This window comes from Enhydra lutris, unplaced genomic scaffold (genome assembly GCF_002288905.1).
Source record: "Enhydra lutris kenyoni isolate GAN:26980312 unplaced genomic scaffold, ASM228890v2 scaffoldscaffold1, whole genome shotgun sequence".
Taxonomy (NCBI): domain Eukaryota; kingdom Metazoa; phylum Chordata; class Mammalia; order Carnivora; family Mustelidae; genus Enhydra; species Enhydra lutris.
In genome coordinates this window covers 43,301,591-43,327,481 of record NW_019154085.1, presented here as the reverse complement: position 1 = coordinate 43,327,481, position 25,891 = coordinate 43,301,591, and the positions used below count along the sequence as shown (strand labels likewise).

The following is a 25,891-nucleotide window of genomic DNA, read 5'->3' as shown; positions in this document are numbered from 1 at the left end:
ACAGCCTGGTCGTTTGCAGCATCCAGCTGGGGCTCCTTATACATGCTCAGGGCTCACACAGCCCTCAGAACACATGTCTGCCCACCCTTGTCCACAGCAGCAAAGAAAGCAATAGGCCAACAACAAGAAGACACCCTACAGAGCAGGAAAAGGAGCCCCGCCCATTGTCGGGTGTCTGCCCTCCTGTGGAGAGCTGTTTTGGAGATAAACAGATGTATCTGTCTCTGGAAGTCAAATCTATATAATCACAAGGGGGTGGCTGAGCACTCGGGCATGTCAGTGGTCACACGACGCTGGTCGTATCAAGTAACCATGCTCACATCGGAGCCCGCAGGAGTTATAAATACACCAGCACCGAGCCCCGGCTGGATGACAATTGAGTAATGACAATAGAAATAGCTCACGCTCCATAAGACCATCTTTCGCCTTCCTGGAGAGCTTTTCTGAAACCAAGGGCATTGCAATGGAGAGATGGCCAGAGCCAGTTAGAGAACTTCAAATCTTTCAGAAGATGGAAAAAGAGCCTCAAGCGAGAGCTGGGTCCCCAGTGCTCCAGTACCATGCTGCCTTGGTCACGGGAGATCTGAGCCGTCTGCAGCAACTCATGAACCGCTCCTTCCACGATGCCAACGTGGTGTTTGAGATCAAGAAGGATGAGATGGAGTGGCAGGTGACATCCCCAGCCACATTTGGACTGTCAGGTACGCTTTCTCCTTTAAAGCTCAGCTGTGTACATTTAAGGAGCTACTAACTCTCCTCCAGAGGAGGAACTCTGGGGTGCAGACTGCTCACTTTGGCGCTGCATTTAACACACATGAGCGAGGGATGTCTATAAATGAAATTTGGTCGGCACAATGTCTTAGATGATGAGATGTGAGAAATCAAATTGGAAAGGCCAAAATGTGGGTGAGAAGTACCCATCTGATGCTGGAAGGTGCCTCTCATCTTTAAAAGACAGCCTTGGTTTCGGAGCTGATCTGCCAGTGCCTGGGTCTAGCAGCCAGGGAGGCAGGTCCCCTGGCACGCAGCTCTGCTCCAGGTCCTTCTATGAACCTGTGAACACCACGGCTACAGCGGGGTGGCTGGGGCACAGCCAGCATCAACAGAAGGAGAGCCCTCAGCAGGTGCTCCTCCCAGAACCCAGGGGAGCCTGAGAATGGGGGAGGGAGAAGAAGAAATCAGAGGTCCCTAAGTCATATATCTGAGGGCATTCTTGCAGCCTGAACACCACTATGTGCTGGGTCTGCAAGAGACTCCCCCAAGGAGAGAGACCCCCTCCATTTACCCACCCGGTCTGAGGAGACTTGCTGACCAGCAGGCTTCAGCCAGGGTATTCTCAGCTGGCACTCTGCATTGAGCATCCTTCCCCACCGCCCCTGCCCTGCGGTCTCCAGACACAAGACATTTACCAAAAGGGTTCATGTGTTGGAAGCCACTGCAGCCCAGCCAGTCCAAAATGATATGAGACTCTGTGGTCAATGGGTCAATGGCCACTGTCCCATGTCCCATGTGCCTTACTTGTGGGTTCAGGCAGGCAAAGAATGCAGAAGATCAGCTTCCAAAGAACAGACACCATTCCGTTTATACCCCACCCAGGGAGAAGGAAATAAACCCCAAATTGTCAAAGGGCTAAGCAGCTCGGTGCAAACAGTGAGGCGGCACGGGCTTCAGGGAAGGCAAGGGCAGCTGCAGTCTGGGTCACACCACCCCCCAGCTCAGGGGGTCCTGGAGCCCTTCCGGGCCTCCCCTCCTTCATCTGCCCCAGACAGGGGAAACGCATTCCTCCCAGGAGCTGGGTGGTGATTCGGCCAAGAATGCCAACTGCTTGCACTCAATCAATGTCTTTTTTTTTTTTTTTTTTTAATCCCATGCCTCCCAGTCCCGGACACACCCACCCACCCCCAAATGTTGCAGTTTCAAATAAGCATTAATGTTAACCCATGGTCTGAATCTAAGGGCTCCTTCCTTTTTTCTGCCTTACTCTTTCCACCCCGTGAGTTCTGCTGGTTTTCTACGGCACACCCGAACCACAGAAACTTAGGGCATCCCAGCCACCAAGGCGATAAAATGTTGCAGTGGAAGGGGCCGCCCTGAGAGCCAGGGCTGGTCTCTGGCCTCATGTGGACTGCGAAGACAGGGTGGGTGGCCCTAGGGATGGCTGCACTCCCTGCTTTTTTCCGCTTACCCACTCCGCTTTCCCCGCAGCTCACCCAAGCCTCAGAAATGACCAAACATGGCTTGGGAACAGCACCCTCTCTCGTGTGAGGACTTGCTGGTGGCCAGTTACTGCTCCCCCTGAAGGGGGCCATGGGCAAGGGGGTAACACTAGCCCGCTCACAGAACTTGTCCCCCAGCACCTCAGTACATCCAGGATGGAATGCTGGCTTCCTCTAGTTCGCAATCCAAGGAGAGTGTTGGCTTGAGGAGGGATGAACTACATGGGGAGAAACCTATGTCCTTGTTCCTCCTGGTGCCAGAACCTGGACCAGGGAGTGGGAGTGGAGATTACAGGCACCAGATGCAAGCTTTCTGATCCAGACAGCTGCCTCAGAAGTCAGGTTTTCCTGAAGGCCTTGTGGAAGCTTATCACCATCTCCCAGGACCCGGACAGGGGTGCTGACCCCACACTGAGCCAAAGGTCCACCCAAGACCCCTTCCATCAGTCCACAGGAAGTCTCAGGAATCCAGGGTGGGTGAACAGGGCTGCCGGGGTGGGCAGAATTGGGCTGGAAACTTGGTGTGACCTGGAGAATGGAGTACCCCCTTCCTAGACGCCCACCAACCCACCCAGTGAGTAGACTTCCTAGCTCAGGAAAATGAGTACAGTCAAAACCAGAAGCTGGCCTCTGGCCACCATCACCCACTGCCAGGACAATAGGCCTCACATCCCCCAGTGAGTGGGCAACAGCACGCAGGCTGGGCCTTGGGGACCCAGAGCAGGCTGGAACTCCTCACTACATACAGGTAGGTAATTATGAGTGGTCTTTCAAAACCGGCTCAGCATGGGTCCCAGGAAGGAGGTGGCCTCTGAAAAGGGTCTCCTCTGCAGCTCATTACAGCCATGATATCGATTCTTCCATCATTATCAGAAGGCATCCCTGCCATGTGAAATCCTGTCCCTTGAAGTGCATTCACCGGGGACCGCTTCCCCCATTTCCACGAGCGCTCCTGGCCGCTAACAACCTTCCACGGGCCTTTTGAAAGCCCAAAGTTTTCAGACAAGTACAATGTATAGCACCCGCTTCATTCATCCACCAAGAAAGAGCAACCCTATACACACGCACACACACACACAACCCTAAAGAGCGCAAAGAAACAAACCAGAATTGTGCTGAATGTGGACACCACATCAAAGGGAGCCTCTGAAACCCAGCACTTCCAAGAGGACTAAACTTTGTAAGGCCTTTCCTTGAGCAACCTTGGCTCGGCAGGTCAGTTAGTTCTGTCTGCTGTCTTCTGTTAATGACAAAGGGATAAGTTTGGGGTTCAGTGAGAGAGAGCTGGATTCCAGAAAAATCCACAGCTCACTCTCCTGCTTCAAGCTGTCCCGAATTCAGAGCCTGGAAAATGTGAATTCCTGGCTTACATCCTCCCACCAGCCACCCACTGGGTCAGCCCTTCACTCCTCAAATCCTAGCCCAGGCCCCCGTCTCCCCGTATTTGGCAAGACCCTCTTGCTTCTCGGTACCCTCCATTCCTTCTGGCTCGGTTGTGGCCCCTATCCGTCTCTATTTTATTCCACCTTCCTCCGCACCACCTCTCCTGGGCCTCGCGACTCTCCTTCCAACTTTCCTGCGCTGGTTTTCCCTCAAGAGTTCTCTCTGCCCCTGTCTGCCTTTGTCCTCCCACCTCCGTTTCCCTAGGGTAGGAGATATCCACCCCATCCCAGCCCTCTGGGTCTTTATATGCCTCTCTTTGGTCTATATGTATCTTTATTTATCTACACGCCCACCTGGTGGCTAATTCTAAGAGATGGTTCCACCCTACATCGTCCTTAGTGGACACTGCCCACTCTCCGCTCCCCCATTCACTTTACCTCTCCTCTCCCACAGGCCTCTGGACCCTAGAGTACAAGCGCGAGCTCACCACCCCGCTGTGCATCGCTGCAGCCCGCGGCCACACAGCCTGCGTGCGCCACCTGCTCAGCCGCGGTGCAGACCCCGACGCCAGCCCGGGCGGCCAGGGAGCCCTGCACGAGGCCTGCCTGGGAGGCCACACGGCCTGCGCCCAGCTGCTGCTGCAGCACGGCGCCGACCCCGACCTGCTCAGCGCCGAGGGCCTGACGCCCCTGCACCTCTGCCGCACCGCCGCCTCGCTAGGGTAAGGACGCGCGGCGGGTCAGGGCCCCAGACCGCGGCCGCAGACCTGGAGCCGACCTGGGCCGGGCTTCCAGAAGCAGGCTACGTCCCTCCGCCCCCGGCCCCGCCTCCGAGCTCCCGCCGCCTCTAGACCGGGTCCCAGCACCTAGCCTCAGCCCATGCCCCATGACCTGGGCACACCCCGCGTCCTCAACCAACCTGGAATCCGGACCCGGGCCGCTGTCACCGCTCCGGGACCCAGCTAGCCACCCCTACCTCCGGACTCCGCCCCCAGACCCTCTGCCCCCCTTCCCCCACACCGCAGCAGAACCCAACTGGTCCCCGGCCCGGCCACGGGCCTCAGACACTCCCTGCGCCCTGACCCCAGACCGCGCGACCCGCCCTTGGTCCCTACCCTTGCCCCCACCACCCTACCCAGACCCTGAACCCCAGACCCCAGACCCCTCACCGACCTGAGCTCCTACCCCAGCCCCTGCCTCGCGACTCAAACGGAACCCCTAAGACCCCAGACCCAGACCCTGCCACGCCCCAAAGAGTACTGGATTCTCCTCCGGGCCCAGGGCCCGGGACTCCGGACCCCGGACCCGGATCCCCCGGCCCCCGGGCGGGTATAATTAGCGCTTGATTGCGAGCGCGAGGCGGGAGGCCCCACACCGAGGTAATGAGCGCCGTGATCACAGGCCTGCAGACGCCGGCGCTGAAGAATGCTAAAAGGCCACTGGCGGGGTTGGAGGCTGAAAAATTAGGGTTTTTAATGATAATTTTATGCAGAATAATTGTCGCAGTGTGACATAAATGGTTAGCTCCTCGGGAGGGGCTTCGGAGTCCCACAGGAAGCCGAGCTATGCTCGGCATTTGCAGGGGCACCGCGGCCCGGAGCCCACCGCCCGCCCAGGCGCCGGGGTTCGGCGAGTCCCGCAGCTGCCCGCCGGGCCCCGCGGCTGAGGCTGCAGGGTGTCCGTCCCCGCGGGGCCCGCGAGGGCCCCCCCCCCCCGGGAGAGGCGGCGGGGGGCCACAGCGTCGGAGCGCAGGAATTAGGCTTGGGTTTCTCAGCTTGCATTTTGTCATCTTGACACTTCTTTAGTCAAAACGTTCTCGTCCCTGCCCTCGGGCTTATCATTTCTTCTCTCATTTCTTCTCTCGCCCGGGTGAGGATTGAATAAAATCACCGCGGTCAGAGCAGGCGCGGAGGGCTATGACCGAAGCAGGGGCACCACCTCCCAGGATCACTGGAGAGAACAGGGACTCAGAGAGGCACGAGGACCGCCGGGTCTTCCGAGCGGCTGAAGGGAGCCATATTCCAACAACACATTTTTTTAAGCAGCTTGACTCGGGTGTGGTCAGCATACAGTAAACTGCGCGTTTTAAATGTGCGATCTGCCTCATGCGGACCTACATATGCATCGGTGGAACCGTCCCCACAATCAAGATAGCCCACGCACCCGTCCCCATCCCAAGGTGCCCTGCCCCCTGCTATCTCTTCCATCACCCCCACTGATCTGCTTTTGGCCACTATAATTTAGTCTGAATTTGCCAGACTTTTGTATTTTGTCCCATCTCTTTCATGCAACGTAATCACCTCGAGATTCATCATGCGGTTTCACGGATCCATGATTCACTCCTGTTCCTAGCTCAGTTGGTGTTCCGCGGTATGGGAACACCACCATGTGTTTATCCTACGTTTATCCTACGTTATTCCTACGCTGAAAGACACTGGACTGTTTCCAGTCTGGGGCTACTACAAATACAGCCGCTATGGACACTTGTGTGCCAGCCTTTGTACAGGCGTATGCTTTCCTTTCTTCTGGCTGTAGACTTGGGATTAGAATGGCTGGCCCCTATGCTCTGATGTGATTAAAAGATAACCTTTTAAGAAACGGCCAAACTGGTTTCCAAAGTGGCTGTGCCACGTTACACTCCCACCAATGGTGTCCCGGTTGTTTCACACCCTCACGAGTCCTTTGGCACGGCCACCCTTTAATCGTGGACATCCTAAAAGGTGTGTCGAAGTATACTATTGTAGTTTTGATTTGAAATTCCCTAATGACAAGTGATTTGAGCATCTTTTCATGTGCCTATTTGAGTTCCCTAGATCTGCTTTAATGAGGCACCTGTTGACCCCTTGTGCCCATGTTTTTAAATTGGGTTGTCTTCTTAAATTTTGAGATTTCTTTGTATATGCTGGCAGCAAGTTCCTCACCAGACATGTAATTGTTTAATCTTATCTTCTGATCCATGGGTTATATTTTCTTCTCTTAAAAGTGTGTTTTGAAGAACAGCAGTTCATAATGTTGGTGGAATCCAGCTTATCAATTTTTTTCTTTTAGGAATTATTTTAGATTATTATATAAAAAAAAATCTTTGCCTAACCCAGGGTCACAAACATTTCCTCTTGCATTTTCCTCTACAAATGCAATGATTGTATATTTTACATTTAAGTCTGCGACCCATGCTTAGTTAATTTCTGGATATGGTGTGAGGTATGGGTCAAAGCTTTTTTCTCTGCATGTGGATGTCCGATTGTTCCAGCACCATTTGGCAAAAAACCTTTTCCTTTCCCCACTGAATTGCCTTTGTACTTTCATCTAAAAGCAACTGACTATACATACGTGTGGGTTTCTTTCTGGACTCTCTTGTCATGTGCACACAGGACAGGATGAGGTCTGACTGTTTCAGTTGGTAAAGACCCAGAGTCACCCTTAAATTCAGACCATTTATCACTTATAGAAACAGTGAAGAGAGGAATAGCCAAAAGTGCCAGCGCCTCCTCCTACATATCAGGAGGGACAACACCTAAAGGAAAGGAGCCAGATAATTAGCAGTGTGAGTTATAGGATATCCATTTGCTGAGCAGCCAACTGTAGACTTCAGCTGAACGGTGCTATAGTCTGAAGCTTTGTCTCAGGAGGCAAGGCAGGAAGTCCCAAACCTCGCCAGAACCCAAAAGATAATGAAAAACTCTCATGATAGTGAAGCAACTGGACACTGGCCCTACAGCAGCACTTTACAAGCTTCCCATCCATAAAGATCACTGAGTGTCCTGCCAAGACTTACATCAGTAGTGGGTCAAGACTTCTGCTTCCATGGCCTATATGGATACATGCAAGGTTCCCAGGGCTTCACAGCAGAGCCTTTCTTATATTTATATTATATTTCATTGATCTACTTGTCAGTGTCAACACCGATACCCCATTGTATTGAATATTATAGATCTAGAAGATCTTGAGGTCACGTAGTAGAAGTTCTCAGGCACTGTTCATTTTCAAAGTTGTTTGGCTATCTTAGCTCTTTGCACTTCCATACAAATTTTATTTTATTTTATTTTATTTTATCTTATTTTATTTTATTATTTATTTATTTGACAGAGTGAGAGAGGGAACACAGCAAGGGGAGTAGGAGAGGGGGAAACAGGCTCCCCCCACCCGATCCCCCCCCCCCCGCCCCCCCCCCCCCCCCCCCCCTGCCCCCCCAAGCTCCCCGCCCCCAGCAGAGATCTGGATATGGAGCTCTTCCCAGGACCCTGGGATCATGACCTGAGCCCAAGGCAGACACTTAACGACTGAGCCACTCAGGTGCCCCTCCATATAAATTTTAAAACTAGTTTGTCAGTTTGTATAAAAAAGGCTTCAGGGTTTTCACTGGGATTGTTATGAATCTATGGATCAATCTATGAATTTGGGGAGAATTTATATAACAAACATAATAAATCTCCCCATTTCCTTTTCTAAGATTTTATTTATTTATTTGACAGAGATCACAAGTAGGCAGAGAGGGAGGGGGGAAGCAGGCTCCCCGCTGAGCAGAGAGCCTGATGCAGGGCTTGATCCCAGGACCCTGAGATCATGACCTGAGGCTCAACCCACTGAGCCACCCAGGTGCCCCAAGGTCTCCATTTCTATAGTTCTTTAATTTCTCTCTGCTGTTTCTTAGTTTTCAGCATATGGAGCTGCCACGTTTTTGTCAGATTTCTCCTTAAATATTTTTTTTATTTTTTGGTGCTTCATAAATGGTATTTTTTAATTTAAATTTTTATCATACATAGCTATCATATAAAATAATAATTTATTTTTTGCATATTGATCTTGTATCTTGCAACCTTGCTAAACTCACTAATTGTTCTTGTAACTCATTGGAAATTCCATAAGATTTTTATGTGGGCAGCCATGTGATCTTTGAATGAACAGAGTTTTATTTCTTTTTCTGTTGATGCATTTTATTCCTTTTTCTGGTTTTATCACATTGTCTAAAACCTCCAGTGCAATGATGAATAGAAGTGGTAAAGAGCAGAAAATTTTTCTTATTCCTGATCTTAGAGGAAAGCATTAAGTCTTTCCCTATTAAGTATGATATTAGATGTTGGATTTTGTAGATGAACTTTTTCAGATAACAGAGTTCCCTTCTATTCCTAGCTTCCTGAGCATTTTTACTATGAATGGATATTGGATTTTTTAAATGCCTTTTCTGCACATTTAGAGATTATTATATGGTGTGTTTTTTCAGTCTGTTAATAGGGTGATTCACAGTGATTGTTTTCCAAATGTTAAACCAACCTTGCCTTCTTGAGATAAACTACACTCAATCATGAGTGTTATCCTTTTTAATAAATTCTTTGGTTTGATTAAATGGAAAAATAACTTAATCTGTATCTATGTTCATGAAAGATATTTGTCCGTAATTTTCTTTTCTGTAAATCTGTTTATCTGATCTTGGTGTCAGAGAGATGCTGGTCTCAAAAATGAGTTGAAAAGTGTCTCTTCCTTATCTTTTTTCTTTTTAACTATTAATTCAATTTCTCTAATAGCTATAGTGTTACTCAAAATATTTCTTTCCTTTTGAGTGAGCTTTGACAGCTTGTATCTTTCAAGAGATTTAGCCCTTTCATCAACATTGCTGAATTTATTGGCATAAGTTGTTCCTTATTATCCTCTTAATCTATAGAATCTATAGTAATAGCATCACTCTCATTAATGATATTGCAATTCATTATATTGTTTCTTTTATTTTCTACCCTGATCAGTCTTGCTTTTTATTTCATTGGTTGGTTGGTTGGTTGGTTTTACTGTTTTCTATTTCACTAACTTCTCCTATGGTCTTTATTACCCTCCATTCTTTAATTATCTTGAATTTCATTTGCTCTCCTTTTTTTAATTTCTGAAAATAGAAACTAATGTCATTGATGTGACAATTTTTTTTAATTTTCTAATATAGGCTTTTGGTGCTGTACATGTCCCCATATGTATTACTTTAGCTAAATCCCATGAATTTTAATGTCATATTTTCACTTTCAATTTGTCTTAAATTCTTTCTAATTTCTCTTTTTTTTCCTTTGAATCATAATTATTTAAAAGTGTGTTATTTAGTTTTCAAATATTTGGGTATTTTCCATATATCTATAGTATTGATTTCTAATTTAATTCCATGTGATTAAAGAACTTACTTTGTATCACTTTAGTACTTTTAAATTTGAGTCTTCTTTTATTATCCAAAATATATTTGGTCTTAGCAAATGTTCCAGGTACACCAGAAAGGAATTTGTATTCCACAGTTTGGGGGGAAGTATTCTATAAATGTCAACTGAGTCAAGTTGCCAAATAGTATTAAGTCTTCCATATCCTTACTGATATTCTGCTCACTTTCTTTTACAAGATAAGGAAAAAGAGGTCTTGAAATCTCTGACTACAATCATGGATTTGTCTATTTCTCTCTACAGTTCTATCAGTTTTTGCTTCAAATCTTTTGAAACTTTGTTATTAGGTTCATGGATATTTAGCAGTTATGTCCTCTTAAAGAAATGACCTCTATCATTATGAAAAGATACGCTTTTTTTTTTTTTAGATTTTATTTAAATTCAAGTTAGTTAACATACAGTCTATTATTGGGTTCAGGGGTAATATGTAGTGATTCATCAGTTGCATATGGCATGTAATATCCTTTGCTCTAAAATCTACTTAGTCTTGGCGTGCCTGGGTTGCTCAGTGGGTTAAGCGTCCAACTCTGCTCAGTTTTGATCTCAGGACTGTGAAATCAAGCCCCATGTCAGGTTCTGCCCTTGGTGTGGATTCTGCTTGAGATTCTCTCTCCTTCTCCCTTTGTCCCTCCCCACCCTGTGCTCTCTCACTTTCTCTCTCTCAAATAACCTTTTAAAAATAAAATAAAGTAACTAAAAAATAAAGTCTACTTAGTTTCATATTAAAATATCTAGTTTGATGTTAATATAGATTGCTTCTGAACAGTGTTTTCATTAGTATATCTTTTAACATCTGCATTAGTTCTCTACTGCTCCAGAACAGATCACCACAGGGGCACCTGGGTGGTTCAAACATTTAAGCCCCCAACTCTTGATTTCAACTCGGGTCTTAATCTCAGGGTCATGAGGTCAAGCCCCATGTTGGGCTTGGATCCTAATTAAAAAAAAAAAAAAATTCACCACAAACTTAGAGACTTGAAACAACACACATGTATTACCTCAAAATTTCTATGGGTGAAAAGCTTGGGAATGGCTGTGCTGGGTTCTGTACTTCAGAGTCACTCACAAGACTCCAATCAAGATGTCATCAAGGGGGCGCCTGGGTGGCTCAGTGGGTTAAGCCGCTGCCTTCGGCTCAGGTCATGATCTCAGGGTCCTGGGATCGAGTCCCGCATCGGGCTCTCTGCTCAGCAAGAAGCCTGCTTCCTCCTCTCTCTCTCTCTCTCTCTCTCTCTGCCTGCCTCTCCGTCTACTTGTGATCTCTCTCTGTCAAAAAAAAAAAAAAAAACTTTAAAAAAAAAAAAAAAAAGATGTCATCAAGGCCCAGGGTCTCATCTGGAGAATCAACTGGAAAAGAATCTGCTGCCAAACTCATAAGGTCATCAGCAGAATTCAGCTCCTCAGGGACTGTGGAATGAAGGCCTCAGGGGTCTTTTTAAAGCTTTATTTATTTATTTTAGAGAATGGTTGGGGTGGGGGATAAAGGGAGAGGGAGAAAGAAATTTAAGCAGATTCCACACTGAGCAAGGAGCCCAACACCGGGCTCCATCTCACAATCCCCATCACAACCTGAGAAAAAAACAAAAGTCCAGTGCTTAATCGACTGTGCCCCCTGCCAGGCACCCCTGAAGGTCTTAGTTTCTTGCTTAGAGTTGATTGGAGGCCAACCTCAGTTTGTGTCTTTATTTTTAAAGTGGATTTCTTGTAGGCAGCTTATAGTTGGATCTTTCTTTAAATCTGGTCTGATAGTCTCTGCCTTTTAATTGGATGCTTAAATCATTTACATCTAATGTGATTTTGATATGGCTAAGTTCAAATCAAACATCTTGCTATTTTTTTCTATCCATTCTTTGTTCCCTTTATCTTCCTTTTTTCTACCTTCTTCCGTATTAATTGAGGATTTGGGGGGTGGGGGCACCTGAGTGGCTCAGTGAATTAAGCATCTGTCTTTTTCTCAGGTCATCATCCTGGGGTCCTGGGATCAAGTCCCACATTGGACTCCCTGCTTAGTGGGGAGTCTGCTTCTCCTTCTGCCTTCTGTCTATCTTTCCTGCTCGTGCTCTCTCTCTTTCTCTCGCTCAAATAAATAAATAAATAAATAAAATCTTATTTTTTTAAAGGTGAGGATTTTTTGTGATTCCCATTTATCTCCTGTTTTAGCTTATCCTATACAACATTTTGTTGTGTTATTTTAGTAGTTGCTTTGGTTTATAGGATACATCTTTGCTTTATCAGTCTGCTCTCAAGTAATACCATACTACCTCACATATAGTACAATAGTATACTTCCTTTTCTCTCCTCCTAGCCTTTGTGCTATTGGTATCACACACTTCTACATACAACTCCCACAATAAGTTGTTAAAGTTTTGTTCAACTAGTCAATAATTTTTAAATATATTGAAAAAATAAGAAAAAAAGTGTTTATGTTTACCCAGGGAGTTCCTATTTCCAGTTTCCTTCATCCTTTTGTATAGATCAAAGATTTCATCTAGTATCATTTTCTTTCTGCCTGAAGGACTTTTTTAAAATATTTTTTTGAGTGAAGATATGCTGGTGATGAATCTTTTCAGTGTCTGTGTGTTTGAAAACATCTTTATTTCACCTGAGTGTTTGAAAGATACTTTCTTAGGTAGAGAATTCTGAGTTGGCAGAGTTTTTTTCCTTCAGTGTTTTAGACAGCTCCATTATCTTTAAACTTGCATTTTTCAATGAGAAATCTGTCTTCTTTATCTTTGTTCTTCTGTAATAATGTCCTTTTCCCTAGCTTAAATCTTTTCTCCTTATCACTGATTTAAGAAATTTGGTAATAATGTGTTTTGATGTTCATGTTTCTTATCCTTAAGATTCAGTGAGTTTCTTGGATCTATGGGCTTATACTTTGCATCATATCTGGAAAAATTTTGTCAGTTATTTCTTCACATTTTTTTCCGTACGATCCCCTCCTCCCTTTCAGGGACTCCAATTACAGGTATGTGACACCATTTGAGGTTGCACAGCTTACCCATGCTTTGTTCACTTTTTTCTTCTGTATTTATCTTTTGTTCTAAAATACCTGATCTACCATTATTCTCATCCAGTGTATTTTTCATCTCAGTCATGGTTTTCAACTTTAGAAGTCCAATCTTAGGTTTCTTTTATTATCTTCCCCATTTACTTAATATGCTTTGTCCTTCCTCTAGCTTCTCAAATATATGGTAACCATTGTAGTAACTGTTTACCTATCTACTAAGTCTATCATCTAGGTCAGTTTTAATTGACTGAGGGTTTTTTTTTTTCTTTTTTTTTTCTTTTTTTTCTTTTCCTTTTTTTTTTTTTTTTTTTCCTTTTATTTCACTGGGTGCTGGGTATTTTTGTATCCCTATCAATATTCTTGATCTCTGCTCTGGAATATAAAGTTACTTAGAAATACTTTATAACATTTTTGGGTCTTGATCAGAGCAGTATTTAGTCTAAGGTTAATTTTTCCCCACTACTGAGACAACACCCTTCTTAGTACTCCAATCCATATCCTATTATTTATGAGATTTTACACTCTGGTTGTTGAGACAGGCACTATTCCTGAACCTGTACATGCTATGGGCATAATATCCTCTAACACTTTCGGGGGGGGGTGCTATTTCCCCAGTCATGAGCAGTTCCCTCACACACATACACTAACCAGTAATCAAATGCATATTCAAGGGGACCCCCTGCAAAGATTTTTTCTCTGTGAAGACACCCCTGCCCAGTACTTAGCCTTGCAAATGCCACCTGCCTTGGCCTCCCCAGACTCCTAGATCCCGCTCCTCAATTCAGAGAGTCCCCTGCTCTCTGCCTAGGATCTCTTCACGGAGCCCCCATCTGGGAGCCCAGAGGTCCATTGAGAGGTCAAGCAGTTCAGTGTTTTCCAATCATGTTGGTAAGTTCAGACCTTGTGATCCATTTCTGTCCTCAGCTGTAGGCATTCTCCACTTTCTAGTTCAACTTTAGGGGAAGCTGGGTGAGAGGCATTTGGAAATTCTCTGTGCTACCTTTGCAACTCTTCTGTAAATCTAAAATTAAGTTTTAAACTAAAAAGAGTTTTTAAAACCAAGTTGGCTTCACACCCTAGGCTCCAACCTCCCATTTTACAATATTAGAAAAATACTGCTCTTTACTAAGAAAGGAGATAGAAACACCTACTCAGAGTACAAATTATTGTGAATCCCTTCAACAGCTCTTCCAATAAGCCAACAAGCTCACATTTGGATATCATAAAGAGCTGAGATGTACGCAGACCACCAGAGCTATACACTGTGTGATAGAAACTAATTTCCTGGCTTGAGCTGGTTTTTTTAGGAATCATACAGGTCCAGAACATTGTTTAATAGGGACTTTTTAAAATGCTTTTGAATTAATGGGGAGCTTTTTAAATCTCCTTTCTTTTGTCTTCATTTCTCCTCCTTTTCTTCTTCTCATTTGTCTTCTGCCTCTACATGTCTCTCAATGTGAATCTTTCCCCCTGGTGCTTTCATTTGACAGTCTTGACTTATTTAAATCCTGGTTAGTAGGGGAAAGTTTGAGATAAGTGATGAATATCCCAGAAGTTCAGGCTGAACTATGCAACAGCTGACTTAGAATCCCTTCAATATCCATGATTATAATGGGAAATGCTGGTGGATTCCATTGAACACCTCTACAATAACATAGCCAACTACCTTGAAGGATAAAAAGGTAATAGATGTCAGAAAGGGCTTGGGGTTTCGACCACAGCTTTTCAGCTCTATAGAGTTCCCCTAAAGTTAGACTCCGAGGAGGTCTGTCTTCAGGTAGTATAAACATATTATCACTTTGACAAGAAAGAGCTACTTTCTCCAGAATCTTTTATACATAGTAGATTTTAGGTCATCCTTAATTTTTTTACCTTACAGTAGAGAGGGGGTCGTTGACCTACATACAGAGCCATTTCATTTTCTTACTCTTGATGACAATGGTCTCCACACCTAGGGACCCACTTCTGCTCCAACCCCTTTTAGTCAGCAATTCACCATGGGTGCAAGACTTTAAAACCTTTGAGTCTCTGAGTTCCTGGGATTAAAAAAGAAAAATTATCTGTGCTTCTTTCCAACCAGCAAGCTTCAGAATTCAGAATTCAACACACTAAAAGGGATATTGAAGCTTTAATCTAGGAGCCTTTTGAAGAGATTTTCCCAAAAAGAAAAGTTCCAGTAAAGTTACTCTCTTCACGTTAGTAGCCTGCATGTCAGCCTCGCCCTATTTATTATCAGGCTCTTCTCCTTGACCCTTTTTAAAATTCTGAAATAATTAAAATGAGAAAAGAATTAGTAGAGTCCTGATTCTTTTTTTCATGTAAAGTTATCTGGACTTAAATAGAAGTGAGGAGGACTCTCTTCTTCATGAACATACTAGTAAAAAGCATGCATGTTAACTTTTTTTGTCCCAGCTGGATTAATTTGACTTAATGAAATATAATTCATAAGCCAGAGTTAGACCTCTGAAAGCAACTAATTACCTTAAAAATCACTGAAGAAAATCACTGGACAATGCTTTTCTGGTTCAGGCCAGACAGGCTGAAATCCGAGCAGAGAGGAGGGTATTAGGTTTCCTGAGGCAAGAAAGGCACTCTCTGGTCAGGTTCAAGCATGGATAACTCTTCAAAGTCCCCACACCAACCCCAAAGTCTCCACCGAATAACAGAAGAGTTACCTGCCTAAGGAGCCAGGCTTTCAGGCACTGATACATAATCCAGAAAACTGTCCACACTTTCCACACCCTATATAAGTGAGTGATTTTTTTGAGGGGAGAAAACATGGCCTGATCCAACAGGTGTTTGAGGCATCAGAAGGGTATTAAAGAGCAAGGTGTCAGGGAGGGGCTGCCCCCATCAGGTGATTTGATTATTTGCAGAACTTCACACATTCCTGAGCACTTGCAAGGGTCTTAATTCCCATAGTCCTCCAGCAGACCTGCAAGGCATGGTTATCCCCAGTCTGCAGATCAGGAAACTGAGCCTCTTCAAGCACCCATGTTTTGCTAGTAAGGTGGCACACGGTGGAAATTGCCAAAAGCCAAGTGTTGTAAGAAAGGCCAATGCTGAAAGATCACCTCTCCCTTGTTCACCTAAGTTCTTTTCAAAAAAACTCTGTATCTAGTCACCACCTTTCAGACATGAACTATCCCAGGTTTACGCCCCTTCCCAGCAACCCTGGGTGGCCTCTCAGGCAGATTTGTCAGCTTCCTGGTCACTTGCCAAGTCCTATTTGAACATCTATAACTCATCATCGGGAAGGAAAAGAGGTAATGCAGGCCAAATCAAACCTTTACCCTCAGGGCACAAGCCTTGATCAGACACTTCCAGAAAGTTATATAAATGGCCAATAAGCCAATGAAAAGGTGCTCAACATCATTAGCCATCTGGGAAATGCAAATTGAGGCCACGAGGAAAAATTCACTCTTTCACACCCATTAGAATGTCTAAGATCAAAAACACTGAGAAATACTGAACATCAGGAAAAATTCAGAACAACCACAACTCATGTACACTGTTGTTGGGAGTGTGTAATAATATAATCACTTCCAAAAATGTTGACCATTTATATACATTAAATATATATTAAATATCAACTACACACCTGCCAGCAATTCTACTTCTAGATATTTCCCCAAGAGAAATCAGAAAATATGCCCTCAAGAAGACTAACACAAAGATGTTTATAGCAGGGTGTTGATTAGGCATCTGCCTTCAGCTCAGGTCATGATCCCAAGGTCCTGGGATCGAGTCCTGCATGGGGCTCCGTGCTCCGTGGGGAGCCTGCTTTCCCCTCTCCCTCTGCTACTCTCCCTGCTCATGCTCTCTCTCTCTCAAATAAATAAATTAAATCTTTAAAAAATAAATGTTCATAGCAGCTTTATTCATAATAGCCAAAAAACAGAAAAACTCAAGTGACCATCACTCTCAATAGAAGAAGGAATTTGAAAAGTGTGGCATATCCATACAATTAAATATGACTCTGAAATAAAACTGAATGTGACTCATGCATGCAACAATAGGGGTGAACGCCGCGGACATTACGCTGAGCAAAAGACGTCAGACACCAAAAAGGAGAAAATTCTAGAAAAGACAAAACTAAATCATGAGAGAAATCAGAAGAGTGGTTGTCTATGGGGGTGATGACTGACACATAACAAACACAAGGGAACTTCTTGGATGATAGAAACATTTGACATCTTGATTTGGATGTTACTTATACAAGTGTATTCCTTTGTCAAAACTTATACAACGGTAGTCTTAAGACCAGTGCATTCCTCTGTCTGCAAAATTTCCCTCACCTTAAAAATCCATACATACATGCATTCAAGCATGCATACCTACATAAAACTTTTCTCTCATCCAATTCAAAGCCCCCCCAACTTATCCCTACACCCACTTTAAAAGGGAGTCAAGTCTTGCTTTCTTCTTTTGTTCATTCTTCATTTTGCTCATCATTCTGGTGATTCTGGGTCTTCCTTTTCATCCAGTGTATTGGGAGGAGAGAGGGGTTGTCTATTTCTTGTTGAGGAAGGGACACTAGTGAAGCTTCTAGAAAGTCAGGTACTACTTCAGGGGCGAGCGAAGCAGAATTCTCAGTTTGTTCCTTAAATCATTTCCCAGTTCGCCAAAATGCAGGGTTTCACTTGCAATCTGGGGAGACTCTGCCCAAAATATCATCACCAGCCACAGCCATCGATCACTTCAGGAAAAAAATGTAAGTGATGGCCATTGTTCCGAGAGAAACCATAAGGATGGAAATGGCCGGCCGATTTCTCTCTCAATCTTCCCCCTACCCTGACGGATTTGTCCATGCACATCAGCCATTTCAATTGTAAACATGTATGCCTGTTTAGTCTCACAGTTTACCATCCCTGAAGAGAAAGAGAAAGAGAAGAAACCACGAACAGAAAGGGGCGGGTGGCAGGTCCCCAAAGGAGAGCCTCAGCAGAAGGTCTAGGGAAATAAAGTGGAACTGCTCCTCCATCAAAGTCTTAGGGCAGTGACTTCCCCGTCCTTCATTCAGAGCCAGCTGGGGAGTCTATCCACAGGAGGGAAACTTCTTGCAATGGCTTCATTAGAAAACACGGCTATATTTTCCTCTCAGTCACTCCCCCATGTCCCCTGCCTCCCATAGGCTGTCACTTGCCCAGGGTTCAAATGATGGCTTCCAGCCCCCACCAAGGGACCCAGCCTTGGGGCTCCAGCCACCTTGCCCCAGGGACCCGTCCCCAGCCCATCACCAGGCATGTCAGCTCTGAAAAGGAAACATAGTAGCAACAATGATCCAAAAAGACTGGTTCATAACACTCACTGTGCACATCAACCAGTGTGAAACCCCTTCTGCCTGTCAGGGGGACTGGACAACAGTCATGGAAGGAGAATGGGGAAGGGCAGTCAGGCTTATCCAAGGACCCTGGTGACCTCCGGCCATAGGAAACACTGCTCAGGAGACAAATGATTAACATGCGAACATAGGAGCTGTGTCTCTTTCCCCACGAGAAAGATTAAGTGAGGTTTCTGGATCTTAAGTTTCATTTGATTTTGAACAGTTCCTTCTCCCTGTTTGTTGCATTGCTTTCTCAGTACTGGTTTTTGGTGGTTGCTGGGTCATGCTACTATCCAAGGATAGCTGGGGCTCCCTTCCCAAGCACGATGTGCTGGCTGTGGGTTCACCGTCATCTCCCACATAACCCTTGAGATCCTTGCCCAAACCTCGAAAACTGAGTCCAGCTGGGAAGAATGAGATCTTTCGTGCAGAGCTGCTGGCACGACTGGGTGAGAAGCAGGATGCTGTCACCTGCCCCCTAGCACCAAGTCCCCAAGGCCGGTGAACTCCCCTGCTTTGTCCTGCCTTCTGGGTCCTGCCTTCAGTCTTTCCAGAAATTCCTGTGACGTGCTTAGACAAGACACACTTCTCCCTGCTTTGAGGGCGGTACTGAACACAGCACAGACGGTGTTCCCCGCTTACTGAATGAATGAGCGAATGCATGAACCACTGGCAGAAAAGTCCAGGAATAACTTATGGAAAATGCCTTGCACTCCTGACTCGGAGTAAGAGATGATACCAGTGGGAAGAGGCAGCAGGTGGGTGAAGTGACAGAGCTTTGGAGCCGGAGGAGGAAGTCCTTGGCTGTATGGCCTTATGCAAGTCACTGGTCTTTTAAGCCTCAATTTCCCCACCTGCAAATTCTGCCCATGGTGTAGATTTGTTGCAAAACCGCAGACAACATTTTTTAAAAATAAATTTAAAAATCAAGTACTGGGGACCTCTCAGCTCAGGTCCAGAGGCTGTGAAATCCCACTGTAGAGGACTTTGTGGAAACCACGTGATCAGGAGGAGGGAGGATGAAAGGAGGAAAGCCTTGAGCAGGCCTTACCCCACAGGATGCGGGGAGGCTTGGCAGGTGGTGTCAAGGGAGTGAGGAAACAGCAGCAAAGCCCGGGCCGAAGGATTGGTGTGGGCTTCCGCACCTGGGAGGGAACCAGGTGGGGCCTCGGGAAGATGCTGGAAGGTAGATGGGAGCCATGTGTGGGATGTGGGCTCAGAACCCTACTTCCCCACTTAGAAATAAGTTAAAATGACACTGATTCAATAGCCCTTGATGGGCTCATCTCTATTAACTCCTGCTTTTTGGCTCAAGTAACTTTCTGCGTACTATGAACCTCGGGCCCTTGTAATAGCCTGTCACCACAATCACTATCAAGGATGGCGAAGAGGGAGGGGGTTGTTAGTGTTCACCCCAGCTGCTTTGGATCAGAGGCTGTTCAGACACACAGTGTCTCCTTAATCCCTGTAAGACAGAGACAAGTCTTTCTGACATGCTTACATGGAAATGTAGCCTTGGTCCCTGACAGTGACCGTTGGACACTGGCCCCAGGCCTTCCTGACCTGCCTGCCTATCAGGATAGCAGGAAACCTACTCACAAAACTTACCTCCGAGGAAAGGACTCGGCCAAAGCTGAGTTGCCCACACAGTTGTGCAAAAGCGTGGGTGGGGCTTTCCTCCCTGGGCTATTTCTTCTTCCAATGGAGAACTTGACACCTACAAGGTCAGGTCTAGGAGGTCCCCAAGACAGTTATCACTTACCACTCTGCTTATCACCACCCCTGCCCGCCTTCAGGCTCACCTTCTCGGGCATACGGCCATACATACTTTCTATGAAGCGCAGCTTGGACTTGGACAGAGCCATGGAAACTCTGAGCTCATTCTGGGAACCTGGAAAGCTCAGCTGACATTCTTAGGATCCAGGAACTGTTGCCAACAGCCGGCAGGGGACGGGTCTGTTATTATCAGCCTCTCTTGCTCCCTTCTCAAATGGTAACTCTGATTCATTATGCAAATTTTGAAAACATAGGCAAGCAGAAAGGAAATCAGAACACCCCTCACCCCATCAGCCATACGTAAACAGACATCAGCCTACTTCCAGGCTTGCTTGCGATCGATGCCTATGCATCTCTGCTTTAAAAAAAACAAAAACAAAAACAAAAAACACACACACAAGACTGCTCAGTGCTGTTTTGTACCTAATCTTTTCACATAACCACTGCAAATAGCTTTCCGTGTCATTAAATAGGCTCCCACACCTTCATTTTTGATGACTGCTCAGTGTGCGCCGGCTAGATCTGCCTCAGTCAATTGTTTGTGTCGTTTCTCTCGTGCCTGTGGTCTGCAAGTTACATCATTACCTGCTCGAAGGAAGTGCCAAGGTTTAGCCAATTAGAAGCTCTTCATTAAAAACGAAAAAGGGCACCTGCAGCCCTCCAGAGGGTGGGCCGGTGCCCTCGTTCTTCTGAAGGGTATCCTTGTTGTGAACAGCAACCTGGCCCTCCGCCGGTGAAGCCCTGGATGGGGGAAAGAGGCCCGGCTGTATTTCCCCGCGGACCTCTTTGGAAAAGCTAGGCTGCTTTAAAAAAAAAAAAATAGTAAAAGAAAATGTCTTGTGATTGTTTGTGAGCACACACAGGCTCAGCAACAAAATGAGACAGAATCCTTGATTTCTCACCTCCTGCTGCACTGCTCAAAATGTTCAAAATGCCTCCCAGAGAGGCAAGGAGGAAGCAAATGTGAAACACTGATTGTGAAATTTGCATCCTCTCTTAGCTGGTTATTGTCCCAAAGGACATTTCACATCAAACTGTACTTGTTTGTAAAGATTCTCCCCCCCAAGACAAACCACTTCTCCAGATACTGCTGTCGGGAGGCTAGAGAACTAGAGAGACAGAATTTAAAAATACTGAGGGACCCGGGGTAGAGACACGAATGGGACGGAAGGACAGAAGCCACTTCAAGCCTGGAAACCCTCGTTGGGGGATCTCCTTCGGAGCCCCAGCCAGGTAAATAACAGGAAAAAGAGCCGCCACAGAAAGGAGAGCTGAAAAACAGTCATTAAGCAGATGCGTTGGTGCGACGTGTTGAATTTCAGGGAATACCCACAGCGGGCTAGCTCTGCCGTGGGCACTGAGGCACAGACACCAATAAAACCCCATTTGTACACTCGGGGAGCCACCCGTCTTAAGAGAGGAGTCAGACGTGCTAATGCAGGTTTGAAACGTGGTGTGATAAATGCAATTCCCCGAGCACTTCATGTATGTGGTATATGGTGACAACACAGGGGGGTAACCCTCTGCTGGTGGCCCTGGGAAGGCATCGCAATTGAAGAGGAGGGGAAGTGAGGAATGTGTGCACCACCCCCACGAAGGAGCCGCATGCAGAAGGCATGAGGGCACGACACAGCAGGTGTGTTCTAAGAACCGCACCTAGCCAGGCAGGGTTGAGACACAGGCTGGAGCTCCAGGAATTAAAGCCGCAAGGCCAGTGGGAGCTGGGTCAGACCGCGTCCTGTGTCTGAGGGGGAAACGAGCACGGGCTCCGTGCAGCAGGCAGGAGGAGCCCTCGGGGTTTCAGCTGGCACATGGCTGAGTCACACTGGAGAGGCTCTTTCTGGGCGGTATGGAGCTTGCTCGATTAGAGCAGGGGGCAGAGAAGGAGTCCTCGGCTAAAGCTCAGGCTAGAAATGATGTGGGCCTCCACACAGGGCGGTGACAGTGGGAGCAGAAGGAAGAAGCGTTTCCGGTGATGATGAACGAGTAGGAGTCCACGGGGCCAAGTGACCAGTTGAAATGCAGGGCAGCCGGGTGACAAGGAAAAAGCAAAGAGCCAATAACTTACAGAACAAGACAGGGAGGCCGAAGAGGGTTAAATCTGGGGGCAGACGATGGAGAGGGGACTCCCTGCCCCAGGCACATGCGGAAAGGACAGAACAATCGTTGCAGAAACAGATCCCAGTGGCAGTCAAGATGGACTCGTGGGCAGAAAACAGGATGGGTGGCCGCTCCTGAGAGAGCCAGAGCTCAGAATAAAGCAGGACCAGAAGGCGGACGGAGAGGACACAGGAAACAGAGAGGGAGCAGAGGCTCACGAGCCACATTTGGTGTGGGGGATGGCCACGTCCCCTCAGTTCCAGGGGCTGGGATGCTGAGAAGAGTGACCACAGTGCCACTCAGGAAGGAAGAAGGCCAGGAAGGGCTGAGAGATGAGGGGCCTACAACCCAAGTCTGAGCAGGGCGGAGATGAGAAGGGGACTGACAGGCATGGACGAGCTAGAAAGGCCGAAAGCTCCATGGGCAAGGCAAACACATTCACAGCTTGTCCAGACCAGGAGCACGGGTTTGCAGTGGGGCTGGTGTTTTAGGAGTGCCCACAGAGGACAAGGGCCAGCCCCGTGGTGGAGACGCTGTGAGACTGGCCTCCTGCTTTCAGCCGAGAGTTTCCCACCGGGGTCCGAGGCCCAAGGCCCAGCATGACCCTAGCCCAGTCAGCAGCGTGCCATCTGCCCTTAGGTAGGTGTGTGGCGTTCCCCCAGGTGCCAAGAGGCTCTGAGGAAGCCGCTGTCCCGAGAAGCACTGGTGTTTGAGGAAGAGGACACTTTGGGATCAGCTGGTGGACTGGGAGGCAGCAGAGAACTCCCACCTCTGAGGGAGACCACAGTGTCCCATAGGAATCTAGGACACCCCCACCTCAGGAGACCACTGGGGTCTGTACCCAGATGGGCCCAGCCAAGATTCACAGTCTCCAAGGAAAGTCAGATTGAAACAAAGGGATCCCCCCAGTTAGGGATGGCTATGTGCTCTACTCCTTCTTCTAGCCCTGTCTGAGGATACCCCAGGACCAATCGGTGTCAGTGCCTTGAAGGATGTATAGAGTCCCTCTGTGGGAGCAAGGCAAGCCTTGCCTCACACCATCACCAAAGATGAACAGTTTACAGCAGAGACTGAGAAAGAGCCTGATGGTCTAAAGGACCCTCGTTAGAACCAGGACTCCCAGGCCCTCTGTGATTGGCAGCTATGACAAAGAGCCCAGGTAATTAGTGCTTCGAGCACTGCCATTTGAACCACATTACCTTCCCAAGAAGCACCAAGCAGTTACAAATTCCTCATAAGGTCCTACTCTGCACATGGCTTCTTCGAAACCTTCCAGCTACCTCCACCACTTGTAAGCCCCAGGGTCGGTCAGACTCTCACTTCCTCCCCTCAGCTCAGTCTGACCTCCCAGAGCCTGGGTACGGATATGCTGAGCTCAGAGCCGCCCCTGCTTTCCACCGAGCCAACCTGCCCCAGGGGTAGAGGACTGGAGGGGTGGAGGGGTGGCAGTGGCGATCAGGGAGCATCTGGCCGCGGGGGTGGGGGTCCGCCAGCTGGGGCCCTAGAGGGGGTCGCGCGCCTCGGCCTCTCGGTGACCCGCCTTGGCCTCCCCACAGGTGCGCGCAAGCGCTGCTGGAGCACGGCGCCTCGGTGCACTGCGCGGGCGGCGCGGGCGGGGACACGCCGCTGCACGTGGCGGCGCAGCGCGGCCTGGACGAGCACGCGTGTCTCTACCTGGGTTGCGGCGCGCGCGTGGACACGAGGAACGGGCGCGGCGAGACGCCCCTGAGCGCGGCGTGCAGCGCGGCGCGGCGGCCCGACGAGCACGCGCGCCGCCTGCGCCTGTGCGCGCTCCTGCTGCGGCGCGGGGCGGCGGCGGACGCGCGCGACGAGGACGAGCGCAGCCCGCTGCACAAGGCCTGCGGCCACGCGTGCCCGGGGCTGGCGCGCCTCCTGCTGCGACACGGCGCTGACGCGGGCGCGCTCGACTATGGCGGGGCCTCGCCGCTGGCCCGCGCACTGCAGACGGCCGCCTGCGCTCCTGAGCCCGGCCCGCAGCGCACGGTGCAGGAGCTGCTCAACCACGGCTCCCCAGCCGTGTGGCCCGGCGCCTTCCCCAAGGTAAGAGGGCCCCGGGACCGGCCTGCAGCTGGGGGCTAGCTGCGCCTGCGAACTTGTAGGGGTTGCAGCTTCTGATTCCCCGGGTGCGGGAGGTAGGGGAATGCAGCTCTCCCTGGTGAGGCGGGGTCTGCTGGACTTGGGGCCACACTTGGAAGGGCAGGTGTCCCTAAGCCAGTCCCTAGAAAATTCAGTTGCCTGGGCGCCTGGCTGGCTCCTTGGGTGGAGCTTGCAACTCTTAATTCCCCGGGTTGTGAGTTCAAGCGTCACATTGGGTGCAGAGCCAACTTAAATATAGTTGTTTTTAAATAAACTGGGGACGCAGGACACTTAGTTGGATGGCGCCCTCATGGCTCAAAATGTTTTGGCAGCTTATCTAATTGATAAACAATGAAAGTCCGTCCAGTATTCGATATAAAATGAAATACCCAATCTGGCTACCTACCTTAGTAATGACTTGAATGAAAGCACTTGACACGTCCGCAAATACCTGACATTCAGTCCACACCACACTCCTGCGAAATATGCCAGGCACGTGACCCAGGCCCATGAGGTTCTCCCACCTGGGTTTCAGCCAGGTGAAATGCCCCGTTCAGGGTTAGGGCTGTGTTGGGGTCTCAGCCCCAAGTTGCAGACTTGACTCTGAAGCAGCCTGTCACTTTTTCCTCGTATCAGATCTACCCTGAAATGACAAAGATAAAGGGTAAGGATTGCCCATTAAAGAAAGCACTTAGAAGATGGAAAATATTTCCAAAAGGAAGGTCTCCCAAATATTGGTTGGAATAAGGGTTTGTCCTCCTAAAAAGACTCCATTGAAAGGAAGTCATTCCATTAGGTATAAATTGAGAGTGTTCAACTTAAAAATTATCCCCAGACTCACTGATCATATGCAGGAGACACACTTTGGCTGGGTATGTTTTGAACAAATAGCTGAAAAGCTTCTACTTTTAAGAGGACAGCACTCTAGATGGTCTGAAATAGTGAAATCCACACATCTCTCTCAAATGCCAACATTGCATTCAGAGTAACGCTTGTGTCTACTAAAACATAGGTGAAAGAGGGGAAATTCCACCCACATAACTCCCTCAGTGTGTCCTTACCTCACCAACACTGTGACAAGGTTCTTCCCCTACCTCTCACAGTATCTTTGAATTGTTCTCCATGGCACTCCACTAATGTAGAATTTCAATATGGCAGGCTCTTGAAAGGGAGCACCGGCATTTCCATATTCCGTACCACTTACCTTTCATAGTCATCATTTACATTGCAATGTGTCCCTGTATTAGCGATCTTAGTTTGTCAGCCCATGCAATGGGAACAGGACATCCCTGCTGCCCCTCCGGGTCACACCATGTTTGCATTAAACCAAGAAGCTCACTTCACCCTTCCTGGCATGAAACTGCATAAAGAAGGAACAAGAAACAAACAGAACAAAATAAATGTCCTTATGCATAGGCCAAAAGTGAAAAATATTTGGGGGCAAGTTCTTTAAAAGAAAAAAGTCAATATAGTTCAGTAGTGATGAGTCGTAATCCTTTGTTAGCCTGGGATTCATGCGATCTGAGTGATCTCTGTAGGTTTCCAAGTCCTGGGTGCAGCCTCACGGACATCATCCCTGGGGACAGGACCTCCAGCACCTGAACTCTGTCTTTAGAGCTCTAAGAATTACCCTATCTTCGCTTCGAGATGCAGGAGAAGGCACAATGTCTCCCTCCTGGGCCCCCAAGGGCCCCCTCCTGGGATTCCCCCATGCTTCGCCAGCCACATGAGACTAGAGCATGGCCACTAGGCGGGGGGGGGGGGGGGGGGGGGGGGGGGGGGGGGGGGGGGGGGGG

At 47.7% G+C, this 25,891-nt stretch overlaps 1 protein-coding gene across 1 annotated transcript in view; it reads left to right on the top strand.

The window, feature by feature from the left end:
- The window catches only part of LOC111144845 (ankyrin repeat and SOCS box containing 18), a 61,984-nt gene that overhangs the window by 19,339 nt on the left and 16,754 nt on the right, over positions 1-25,891 (top strand). Inside the window, exons 3-5 of the mRNA XM_022499424.1 lie at positions 582-701; positions 4,053-4,320; positions 23,555-24,059. Of these exons, the coding sequence (XP_022355132.1) occupies positions 582-701; positions 4,053-4,320; positions 23,555-24,059 (893 nt within the window). The remainder of the gene's footprint in view (positions 1-581; positions 702-4,052; positions 4,321-23,554; positions 24,060-25,891) is intronic.